This window comes from Galeopterus variegatus, unplaced genomic scaffold (assembly GCF_000696425.1).
Source record: "Galeopterus variegatus unplaced genomic scaffold, G_variegatus-3.0.2 Scaffold254, whole genome shotgun sequence".
Classification (NCBI taxonomy): domain Eukaryota; kingdom Metazoa; phylum Chordata; class Mammalia; order Dermoptera; family Cynocephalidae; genus Galeopterus; species Galeopterus variegatus.
In genome coordinates, this window is record NW_007726365.1 from 214,386 (window position 1) to 227,199 (window position 12,814).

The 12,814-nt window shown below is 40.2% G+C and overlaps 1 protein-coding gene across 1 annotated transcript in view; it reads right to left on the reverse strand.

The window, feature by feature from the left end:
• RASGRF2 (Ras protein-specific guanine nucleotide-releasing factor 2) overlaps positions 1-12,814 on the reverse strand; it is a 257,973-nt gene that overhangs the window by 4,679 nt on the left and 240,480 nt on the right. The window contains exons 22-26 of the mRNA XM_008566610.1: positions 12,531-12,615; positions 11,194-11,391; positions 5,414-5,493; positions 3,939-4,056; positions 3,302-3,370 (exon numbers count right to left, since the gene is read on the reverse strand). Of these exons, the coding sequence (XP_008564832.1) occupies positions 3,302-3,370; positions 3,939-4,056; positions 5,414-5,493; positions 11,194-11,391; positions 12,531-12,615 (550 nt within the window). The remainder of the gene's footprint in view (positions 1-3,301; positions 3,371-3,938; positions 4,057-5,413; positions 5,494-11,193; positions 11,392-12,530; positions 12,616-12,814) is intronic.

The window sequence follows — 12,814 nt, forward strand, 5'->3', positions numbered from 1 at the left end:
GCCGAGGGTTCGGATCCCACATACAGACCGGTTCCCGCTCACTGGCTGAGTGAGGTGCGGGCGCAGCGCCGAGGGTTGCGATCCCGTTGCCGGACACGAAAAAAAGACAAAAAGGGAAAAGAAAAAAAAAAAGAAGGTCTTTCAAATCCAAAAGTCATGAATATTTTATCCTGTATCTTACTCAAATAATGTAAATATTTCTTTTTATATTTAGGTAAAGAACTCATCTGGAATTTATGTTTGCAAATGGTGTATGATGAAGAGCCAAAATTCTTATTCCATTTGCAGAATGGTCAGTGTCCTTCTGGCACTTTCTTTAAGTGCTTCTTTTATCCCATATTAGGTTTTCATATAGACACAATCTGTATCTGAACTTTATTCTGCTCCATTGAATTTGTGTTTCTGTGCCAATATAATCCTGTTTTATTTACTCTAGCTTTAGGATATGTGTTCATATCTGTAGGGAAAGTTCTCCTTTACTATTGTTATTTTTCAAAAAGTTCTTGTCTGTTTTTTGCCAATCTAGTTTTCTTTATGATTTCAGGAAATGTTTGTCAAATTTTATAAAGAACCTTGTTGACATTTTGATTGGGATTTCAATGAATTTATAGATTAATTTGGGGATAATGGACATTTTTATAACAGCAAGTCTTCTGATTCATGAATATGATATATAGTTCTATGTTTGCACTAAAATACGTAAAGAATTACATATTTCTTGTCCCACTTAATCCTAGATATTATACATTTTGTTATTATTTTGAATGAGTTTTTTTAATATTACATTTCAATTGGTTATTACCTATGTGCTGTTGGAAATCGTTGGCTTTTATATGTCAAGTTGCTATCCTTTTTTCATAATTTATCAGTTTTTCTTTTGGATTTTTTAGGTTGCTGATCAAATCATCTGTGAATAATAGTATTTAATCATTACCTTTCCAATTTTTATACCTGTCACTTCCTTTTACTGCTTCGTTGCCATGGCTAATTTTTCCAGCTCAACACCAAATGGCAGTGATGATGACAACCTCGTCTTTTTCCTGACTTGTATTAATTAATCCAGGAAACATTTGTTATCTACTGTTGTCCAGGCACTTTTTAAGATGCTGGGGCTATAACAGACACAGCAGATATGGCTCTGACCCTTGCGGATTTTATTTATGCATATACACATAATCACACAAATAAATGCAAAATTGCAACTCTAGCAGCGAGTGCTAGAAAGGAGAGGCACATAATGCAATAAAAGCCTAAAAGGGTGGAGTGGGGCTGGGAATTTTAGGGAAGGTGTTCCTAAGAAGGTGACACTTAAGCTGTATATGAGTAAACTAACTGCAATGTGGAAGGAAGGGCACTCCAGACAGAGGAACAACATAAGTAAGGGCGCTGTGGCAAACAGATATACGGCAAAGACTAGACGCTATTAAAAGAGCATCTCCTTTTGTCAGAGTGGAAATTTACAGATAAGCAAATGTAGAAGGGGCTAGAATGATCCATGTAGGAATAGAAAAGAGTTGGAGGCTTCAGTATGAACTTGTGTTTAGCTTAATACAAACACAGATGGTTACATATAGAAATATTCATAAATATATGTTTATATATTGGTTAGTATACACACATTTCTGTGTTTGTCAGCTGAGAGGGCCTAAAATAAATGAAACTTCTACAACACGAGCACACCTAGAGCCCATATCTTGGTTTCTAATCCCATTTTCCAGTAAAAGGAACTAGAGCTTTTGGGAGAAATACCTGATTCTAGGACTGGGGCCAGAAATATGCAAGATGAGCCTGCAGCATCTTGCAATGGCAGAAAATAAGGAAGTCTTCAATAAAGAAAAGAAAAGAGAAAGAGAAAACCCCACACTGATGGGGGCATATCCAAGGAGTCAACTAAAAGAACACCCAGTGGCCAAACTTGCAACAATTTCAGCAACAAAATAAATAATTATTGAATTATAACCCAAAGCATAATATTCATTAGTCCATGCTGATATAAACAATTGAATAAATTAATAAATGGGGGAGAAGAAACAAGTCTCTTGTGCAGAATTCCAAGTAATTTTTGTGGATATTTTACTCTCAAGGGAAGGGAACATAGCTTTTCACTCCTTAGGTGTGGGCTGTGCACAGTGACTTCCTTCCAAAGAGCAGAGTATGGAAAAGGAGGAAAAAAGAGTCATTTTACAGTGGAGAAAGCTTAGAAACACTTGCCTCAGCTGGGTGATTAAGGTTAACATCAATGGTCATAAGTTATATTGATAATATGTACCCTGGAGATGATGTCATGGAAATAGCACCTTACCTCTGGGGTCTTCCTCCCAATAACCCATAATCCCAGTCTAATGATGAGAAAACATCAGACAAATTCTGACACTGGGCCATCTTACAAAATACCGGACCAGCAATCCTCAAAACTGTCAAGGACATCAAAAGTAAGGAAAGTCTAAGAAATTGCCACAACCAAGAGGAGTCCCAAGGAGCCTTGACAGCTAAATGAAAGGTGTTGTCCTGAATGGGATCCAGAACAGAAAAAGGATGTTAGGTAACAACTAAGGAAATCTGAATAAACTATGATCTTCAGTTAATAAAAATGTATCAGTATTGGTTCATTAATTCTAACAAATACACCATACTCATGAAAGATGCTGATAAGCAGGAAAACTGGCTGTGAGGTATATGAGGATCTCCTGTACCATCTTGTTAATATTTCTGTAAAGCTAAAACTATTCTTTAAAAAAGTCTATTAAAAAATGAAAAAAAAAGACCAGTCAGTGGCTGGGATGGAGAGAGGGGATGTATGATGTGAAATAAATCTTAAGAAACAAGTAGGGGCAGCGTAATGCAAGACTTCTTGGTCATATCAAGATGTTTTTTTTTTTTTTAATCCTAAGAACAATAAGAAGCCAATAATGCAAGGGGGGAACATAACCTACTTTGTGCTTCAGAGAGCGTGAGCTGGCTGTAATTTGCAGAATGCATTTGCATTCTACAGTGAATGTAAGTTGACCAGGGAGCGGATATTGGCAGCTTGGACCAGGCGTGGTGATGGTGGCGACAGGAGGAAGACAGGCAGATTCACAAGACATATAGGATGTAAAATCAATAGAACTTGATGAATTATTCTTTTTGTCTTCTTGCTTTTTTTCTTAATCAGATTTGCCCAAAATCTTCTATTTTATTGTGTAGTTTTCTTTTTCATGAGCCAGCTTTAGGTATTATTGATCAATTCTATTGTTGTTTTCTAATTCATTACTTTCCGGTTTTTTTCTTTACTTATTCCTTCACAACTACACAATATTACCTTTGGCTGATGGTCTATTCGGTAGGAAGTCTGCTGGAACTGGCGTATCTCTCTGATAATGTGTGATATCTGGCAGAGAAAAAAACAACAAAAAGCAAAGCAAAGGTATTTTCCTGTATTGCAGCACATTCTTTGGGCCTCTTCCCAGAACAGTCAGTCCCTTGCTCCAGTGAGGTAGGTGGAGCCCTGCCCAATCATTCTCTGTGCCTCATGCTGTCTTGCCCTTCAAGGAGCCACAGGAGATACCAACAGCAAGAGAGACTGAATACATAATCAGGTTGGCACTGGGTGACCTCAGGTTTGGGGGAGAAAAGCTCTGGGTGCTATTGCCCAGGGACTCCTTGCTTCTAACTTGGTGCTCAGAACTTGGTTGTCCAGCAAGAAGCTTTCAGCATCCATCAGTGGTCAGCCTTAGAAAGTCATCCTTGGAGCGTTATTCCCCATCCCCCCTGCCGAGATTGCAAGCTGAAACGGCTGTGCTAAAGACCTCTTCAGTCAGCCAACATCAGGTATTAGACCCAATATCCACCCCCTTCTACCTCAAGAATAAAAAGAAAACTTTAATTTCCATGACTTAGCCTCTTCTCCATAAGCCATTAAAGTCATCGAACAGGCTGATTATAAAATTATCACCTACCATTCTCATTTTGGAAAAATTGACAAGGCCTTCCTCAGTAAAGTTTGGTGTTCCTTCTTCAATAAAAGCCAGGTCTGTCAAGTACATCCCAAGATAAGGGACTGCAGGGGGATTACAACTGCAAGACCAAGAGGCGTTGTTCTCATACTCATTAATACAAATGTCTATTTCCCTCCCCACCTTAAACAGGAAGCAGCTATGCTGCTTCAGTCCTAAAGAACAGAGTCTTAATGTTTCATTGTCAGATATGCAGTTTTAAACATATTTCACAATAGACTATAATACAAAATAACCTTCCATGCTTTACTTTGTGTTTGAGACAATGGCATGTCCAAACAACAGGATGTCTTAGAGACAAATACAAAGTATTTGCTAGCAGTAATTGTGTACAGTTCTTGTAAATTGGCCACACTTCTTTGAGGAGTAGAACATACGTAGGAAAACCCCTACACCCTCACTTCACTAAGGTACAAACATTCAGCCTTAAACAATGGAGTAAAAAAAATCAACATGATTAGAGCTTTGCACTATAGTAAAACGTGTTTTCTGTTTTAGTTAGTAATTAAATGTTTTAGAAGGTGTAGACTTAATTAATAACATAACTGCACACTAATGAGACACAATTTTGTTTTGTTTTTGGAGGAGGGTGGTCTTCTCCAAGAGGCCTGAGGTGAAGAACATGGGCTTTGGATGCAGAAAGAACTGAGTTTGATTCCCACCTTGACCAGTGACTAAGTGACACTGGGCAAACTCTCTGAACTACAGTTTCCTCGTCTGTAAAATGGAGATAGAAAAGTCTTTCTCTTTAGTTTGTTGTGAGGCTCAAATAAGACACATCAAGCCTTAGCATAGAGCCTGCCATTTATTAAATGTTCAGTAAATAGTTCTTATACTATTATTGCTGTTGTAGTAGTTGTTGTTGTTGTTTCTTCATCTTCCTTCTTCTTTATCTTTCTTTCATTAATACCATCACAGAACTAATGTTTTTCCAGAGTAAATCAAGTGCATGTGACAGATCATGAGAAAACCTGTTGCAGGTGAATAGATTCTATGCTGTGTGTGTGTGTGTGTGTGTAGAGAATCATCCAGAAATAAAAGGCCACAAATAAATAACAATAATCAACAGGTGCTGGAATATTTAAATTTTAAAAAATCACAGAAATCATCGTGCTTTAATTAGGAAATACCAAATCAAGAAACTTTTTATGCTAAAAAATGGTCCAATTTGTTATGGTGATATTTTCTTCTTGTTTAGAATACTCTGCATAACACGAGTATATCCAGAAGACACCTACTGTATGCACAGTACTCCAAATGAAAAGGAAAGCCAGAAAAATACCTAGGTGATGGGAGTTGTTTTCCATTTGTTTTTCTTTTCAAAGCAAAGTAGGAGGCAGGTCACTATTTGTATACTGTATGACTTATTTAAATATATTTCTGAATTATGAATAACTTAATAATTAGGAAAGACATACTTTTTAAGAGTTTCTCTGAGATTTTTAAATCTTCCTTCAGATGAAACAGTCTTCTGAAGTTTGTCCATTAAAGCTTTTGTCTAAAAAGAAAAGAAAAAGTATGTCATGAAGATATTATGGTTTAATAAGATAGTGAGTTGCCAAAAAATGCTCAGTTCTCTTCTACAGTGGCAGGTGCTGATAGAGGTCATCATATGAAATGATTCTCACAGTGTAGAGACAGGACGTTAAGTTTACATTTAATGTTTTTTTTAAAAAAAAAGAAGAACATGTGGAGAAGAGAAAGTGCCTATGTTTATGCATGTAGTCAAAGACAGAGGGAAAATGTGCAGAAAAGAAAAATTGTAATGCGCAGGAAACTTAGAAACATAAAGAACCAAAAAGCACGTGTTGAATATAGAATCTTAAAGGCAAGAAGAACATGTGGAGAAGAGAAAGTGCCTATGTCTATGCATGTAGTCAAAGACAGAGGGAAAATATGCAGAAAAGAAAAATTGTAATGCACAGGAAACTTAGAAACATAAAGAACCAAAAAGCACGTGTTGAATATAGAATCTTAAAGGCAAGGGAGGTCATGTAAGGGAGCTTTTATGATGAATCTTTTTGAGTTTTAATCTCTAAACCATCAAAGCACATATTTAGTTGCTTTGGTATCAATTGAGCAGTATCCTGTACTCTAAATCCTTTCTTTTGTGATCATCTTCATCAATTTGTTTGAAAAGTCTAACTGATATTTACTAAGAAATAACATTGATATGACATTGGCCTGGAGTTTCTTCCATGGACATGGGAGAATAGTAGGTTGGCCTTCAGGGTGATGAGCCACTCCTGCTAATACCCACCCCTGGCAGCTTGGCTGGACCCTGATGCTCCAGATCCTACTGGGAAGAGCACTTGGAGTGGCCAGATTGAGACACCTCAGACTATTCTGTCTCAGGCAGGAGAGGATCTGCACAGCTTCGTGAGAACTCTCAGAACAGCTCAAAAGGCCTTCCCCATCCTGGTTTCTGAGGGCTCTGGGAGGCCTCTTGCCTGGCCCAGGGCTGGCCTTGCCTTAAAGCAGCTGCAGAAGTACAGTCTGTACTGCAGCCACATCAACTCTGGTGGGCTCCAGAGTACAGATTCTACCAGGCCTCTGGACATCTCCCAGACTGATCTCAGATCTGGAGATGGGACAGCTGTAAAGCACATGGCATTTCTAAAGGTATCTGAAGCAGGGGATATCTGCAACCAGGTCCTACCTGCTGTGACTGCAGTGAGGAGCACAGCCCCAGGATAGCCCCTCTATCATCCCATCAACCCATTCTAAGGCCACTGGGAGAGACCCATACATGTGACTGATATGGTATAGTCTATTCAATGTCTCTAACAGGTATTATAAAGGTTAAAACAACAACTCAATATTAGTTTTATCAACCCTATTCCATGGTCAGTTCATTTATCTCTAAACCTGCATCCTCTCAAAGACAAGAATATCACTTAAGCCAAGTACAGAGAAGGCGTGGAAGCTTTAAGGATCCTCTGGTGCCAGCTTCAGAGGAAAAAAAGAATCAGGGGAAGGAGAAGAAAAAAGAAGGCAGAGGAGTGACTTACTGACCCTGATGAGGTGTTACTACATGTATGACAGTATAATATGCTCTTTGTGTCCAGTGCCTAGTGGCTGAGGTCACCACTGCCTAAGGCAGAGTAGAAACCTAACACAACAAAGGGGTCAGTGTCCAGCTTCTGGATTCTGATATAGCTGTTTAAAGCCCTTTTTTTTTTTGTCCTTTTTGAGACCGGCTGCACCGCACTCAGCCAGTGAGCACTGTGAGCATACCGGTCATCCCTATATAGGATCTGAACCCACGGCGGGAGCGCTGCAGCGCTCCCAGTGCTGCACTCTCCCGAGTGTGCCACGGGCTCGGCCCATAAAGCCCATTTTGAAAACATATTCTAACACCCGTTCATCATAAAAACCCTCAGGAAACTAGGAAAAGAGGGTAACTTCCTCAATTTTACAAAAATAATTTACAAAACACCTATAGCTAACACCATCTATAATGGTGAAAGACTGAACTTTCCCTCAAGTTCAAGAACAAAATAAGGATGTCTTTTTTTACTACTCTTATTCAACATAGTATTAGAAGTTCTAGCCAGAGCAATAGGGCAAGAAAAAAAATAAAAGGCATAAAAACTGGAAAGAGAGAAATGACTGCTCCTATTTATAAGTGACACAATTGTCTATGTAGAAAATTCCAAGGAATCCACAAAAAAGGCTGTTCGTGCTAATAAGCAAGCCCAAAAGAGGTAACAAATACAAGATCAACACACAAAAATCAGTCACATTCCCATATGCTATCAGTGAATATTTGGAAACCAAAATTAAAACTATGATAACGCTTAAAATTCTTTCAAAGAAAATTAAATATTTAGGCATAAATCTAACAAAACACATACAGGACTTGTATGCTGAAAATTGCAAAATGCTAATGAAAGAAATCAAAGAAAACCTAAATAAATGGAGAGAACTACTGTGTTTGTGGACTGGAGGACTCAACATAGTAAAGATTCAATTCTCCCCAAGTTGATTGTTTTAATGCAATTCCAATCAAAACCTTGGTGAGGTATTTTTAGACATAGACAAGTTTACTCTAAAATGTATATGCAAAGACACAGTACCTAGTGTAGCTAAAACAATTTGGAAAAAGAAGAATAAAGTGAAAGGAATATATGAGGAATTTTCAAAACCCAACAGTAAAAAAAAAAACCCAAGCAATCCAATTTAAAAAATGAACAAAAGACATGGCAGACATTTAATTGAAGAGTATATATAGATGGCAAATAAGGACATGAAAAGATGTTTAACATAATAACCACTAAGAAAATGCAGATTTAAATCACAATGCACTATCAGAATGGCTGAACTAAAAGACAGTGATGGGGCCGGCCTGGTGGCATACTCGGTAGAGTGCGGCACTTGGGAGCGCGGCGGCGCTCCCGCCGAGGGTTCGGATCCCATATAGAGACCGGTCCACTCACTGGCTGAGCGTGGTGCGGGCGCAACACCGAGGGTTGCGATCCCGTTGCTGGTCACGGTACGGGCGCGACACCAAGGGTTGCGATTCCGTTACCAGTCATGAAAAAAAAAAAAGACAAAAAAATAAAACAAATAAATAAATAAATAAATAAAAGACAGTGATGACACTAAATGCTGACAAGGATGTGAAGAAATTGTATCACTCACACATCACTAGTAGGAATGTAAAACAGTACAGTCTGGAAAAGAGTTTGGCAGTTTCTGACAAAACTAAACAAGCACTTAGCATATGACCAAGCAATTTCACTTGGGGGCATTTGTCCCAGAGAAATGAAAACTATGTTCACACAAAACCTATACATGAATTTGCATATCAACTTTATTTGTAACAGCCAAAAACTGGAAACAACTCAAATGTCCTTCAAGGAATGAATGGTGAAACAAAATGGGTACATCTATACCATGGAATACTACTCAGCAATAAAAAATATTAATACTTTTAACTAAGTATTGGTACATGTAACAAATTGCATGGAGGTCAAGGGAATTATACTGAGTATAAAAAAAAGACAACCTCGGGCCAGCCTGGTGGCGCACTGCTATAGTGCGCCGCTTGGGAAGCGCGGCGGCACTACCGCCAAGGGTTCGGATCCCACATACAGACCGGTTCCCGCTCACTGGCTGAGCGAGATGCAGGAGCGACACCGAGGGTTGCGATCCCGTTGCCGGTCCCGGTCCGGTACGGGGGTGACACTGAGGGTTGCGATCCGTTGCCGGACACGGAAAAAGACAAAAAAGACAACCTCAAAATGTCACATACCGTATGATTCCATTTATATAATATTCTTGAATGACAAAATTATAGAGATGGGAAACTGATTAGTGGTTGCCAGAAGTTAGGGAGCTGCAGAGCGGGAAGGTGGCTGTGACTGTAAAGGAAGATCCTTACAGTAGAACGGCTCTGTAGCTTGAATGTGGTGGTGATCACACGAATCTACCCACACAGTAAAAGTGCAGAGAACTAAAAACACACACATACACACACACACGCACACACACACACACACGAGGACAATGTTAAGCTGGTGAAATCTGAATAAGTTTGGTGGGTTAACACACACATACACACACACACGCACACACACACACACACACACGAGGACAATGTTAAGCTGGTGAAATCTGAATAAGTTTGGTGGGTTGTACCAATGTTCATTTCCTGGTTGCGATATTGTCCATAGCTATGCTAGATGTTGCCATTAGAGGAAACCAGGTGTAAGGTGGAGGGAATCTCTGTATTATTTCTTACAATTGCATGTGGATCTACAATCATCTTAAAATAAAAAGTTTTTTAAAAAAAATAAACAAAACAAAAAAACCCCAATTAGTATTTATAAAAACTGTGGCTTTTATTTGCCAGGTCCAGGATTTGTTGACAGAAAAAAGACTTGGAGTTCTAAGGGGCCAAATTTGGGATTCTCAGAGCACTGCGTTTTTACTCAGGAATCAGGGGAGAAAAGGTGGGATAAAGGATATGACTTAGGCTTGGTTTCCTGTTACATGGAGAAGTTAAAGCCTCCCCTACAGTAGAGGGAATGGATTAGAGAAAGAATGAAGATAGAAAAGAGTGAGAAATAGAGTGTTTCTGAGAGGGGCTTAAATCCTCAGAGGGGGCAATAAAACCAGCCAGTTTTGAGGAAGTGTCAGCAGAATATATTTATGCTCTTCCTCATCTGGCCTGGAGCCCTAGAGGTGGGCACCCTGCAGATGCCCCTCACCAACTTTGAGTGTTCACATCAAAGTAGGCATAGTGGTATGCAGGGGAGGGTTGGGCTGAGACTCGTGCCAATACTGGGACATGGAGGAGCTCTGGAAAATTGCCCTGAGGCCCTTTGAGAGGGCCAAGGTAGTCATCTAGTAATGAAGAGTTTGCATGCCCAAGGGGCAGACACACCCCAGGCTCAGAGGATCAGCAGAGCCAAGGAGAGCAGAAGGGGTGGTGAGCTCAGCCAAGCTCCCTGGTGCAATCACCACACATTGCTCCTGGGCAGGTAAAGCCCATGGGGTGCACCAAGCATGGGTGATCACAGCCGCCTGCACCCAATGACCACCAGCAAAGGACTATGGTAGGAGGCCAGCAGTGCAGACAGCCCCCAGGAGCCCAGAGGAAGCCAGTATCCACCAACACCCAGGGAGAAGGCCAGGAGGAAGGGCACGGGGAGAATTGTGATTCAGTTTGAATCTTGAAATTATCTGAATGAAGATGACAGGAAGGGACAAGCTGAGTCCAATGGAAGAAAACTAAGAAAGTTGTATTTCTGCACATCTATGTTGTTATGCCAAAACTTTAAATCTATCTTTGAATGACAAAGAAGAAGATGAACATTGAGACCCTTTGTTCCTGGCTTTTGATCCTAATGCATTTGTATCCTTACTCTGGGAGAAAAAGAATGGATCCATCAGACATGACTGTGTTCACTTGGAATCAGGTGCCCTTCCGAAATAATAGGAAACAACTCTTGACTGATAACCACATTGTTGGAGGTTGTCCTCCAAAATGTTTTAATGAATGTTTTAGAAATGTACATGAGTGGAGTCAATTAAGTGGTAAGAGCACGGTAATTATGCATGTTGGCACCTTTCTTTGGCAACTGAGATGCTCATTTCTTTAATGATTTCCTAATTAGTAATATTTATCTTGGCTCTCGTCTCCAAGCCTCTCCTCCTCTCAGCAGCAGGATGATCACACACTGAGGCTCACCTGCTTGGACACCTTGGCCCAGGTTTTCTTCAACCTGTAGATGGCACTTCTGTTTAAGGCCGAGGTGATCTCCAGCACGCCATTGTAGTTGTGCAGGCACCGGCAAATGTCTGCCACCGCCACCCACTTCTCGATCGCATTGGCACGGGAGCTGACATCAGTGTAATTCATTATCTGGGAGGCCACCAGGTTACTCATCTGAGACAATCAAAAAGCCCAGAACAGCTAAAGGTCAAAGCAATGCATTTAGGCAAAACACCTGAAATACCTGCAGACATGTCAGGAAAGCAGGGTCGTGTAACACAGAGATCATATTCCACATTTAGATACCAACTTTCTAAAGAGACTAATATCTGTAATAATAACAACAACAAACTAAAAAAACCTCCAATTTGAGTGTCTATTATACCCCAAGTGTAGGCACAGCACAGGTAACAGAGGTTTCTTTTCCACAGCAGGGGCTCTGCCTCTCAGAGAGTGGCCTAGGTGGGTCACGTGACCTGTCCTTCAGGCAGCAGCGGCTGAAAGCTCATTACATGATGGCGTTCACTCAGCATCCATGTACTGTGAGTATACCCTGTGCAAAGCACTGTCTTGGGAATCTATACTGTTGTTTTTGTATTTTGATTCTGGATGACTTATTAATTTACCGATGGGGTTCTTGGTAGTTTTTTAAAATACCGTCATTATTCCTTTTACTGGAACTGGAAAGGGAGCCTTCCCTTTGTCTGGATAGGCCTGAAGACACTTTCACGTCTGTTGTTTGTTCTACCACAGGACTAAGACCACCAGAACAGAACCAATGAAGGGCTGGTGGGATAAAAGCAACTCCTCATCTTACTGATGGAGGAAAGCAGAGCTGGGAGATGGACTGACAGCAGCCACCACTGCACAGATCCGCAGCAACAATGTCCCTCCCTACCCTGGAGTGTAACTCGGGCTAAATGTTCATCAATGATGAGGAAAGGTTGGACCAAGCCGACCTCCCCATCTCCACCACCGGGGGCTGGTGAAACACATACTGCTCATTCTGTGAGCCAACTTATGACCATGACGTGATGATGACTGTCATGAGAATAACAACAGCAACCTACACATTATTGAGCACTGACCAGACCTGGGCACCATCAAAGGTGAACCTCTTATGTCAGGAAGTTAACTAGGAATTATTACTTTACTGTGAGCTCTCAGATGAGATGTAAGCTTGTCTTTAATATTCTATCAGTTCTGTTTAAAAAGTAGATGGCAGAGTTGCTTTATTTTAGAGAAGGGGTCTTAAAACCGCATCATTCATTTTCCTGTAATGTGCCCAAAGTTTTATTTTTACGTTTACTCACATCATTAAAGTGTTGGCTGGTTTTCATAATGTAAGGTGTTCTTTCATTTTTGTCCAGCTTCATCCACCCCTGCCCAAGAAATTCTCTAGAAGTTCAAAACAAAACAAAACCAATTAAGTTTTTTTAAAAATGATGGCTATGATCCTGAATACCTATCATGAGTGTTAGATACCTTAAATTTGACATTGCCTAGAATGTTACCTGACACCTGCTGTTTTTGACCATCTCAAATGAATTTTTGCTCAACTCTAGCATCTCACCACTCAATGTCATAAAGAAAAAGA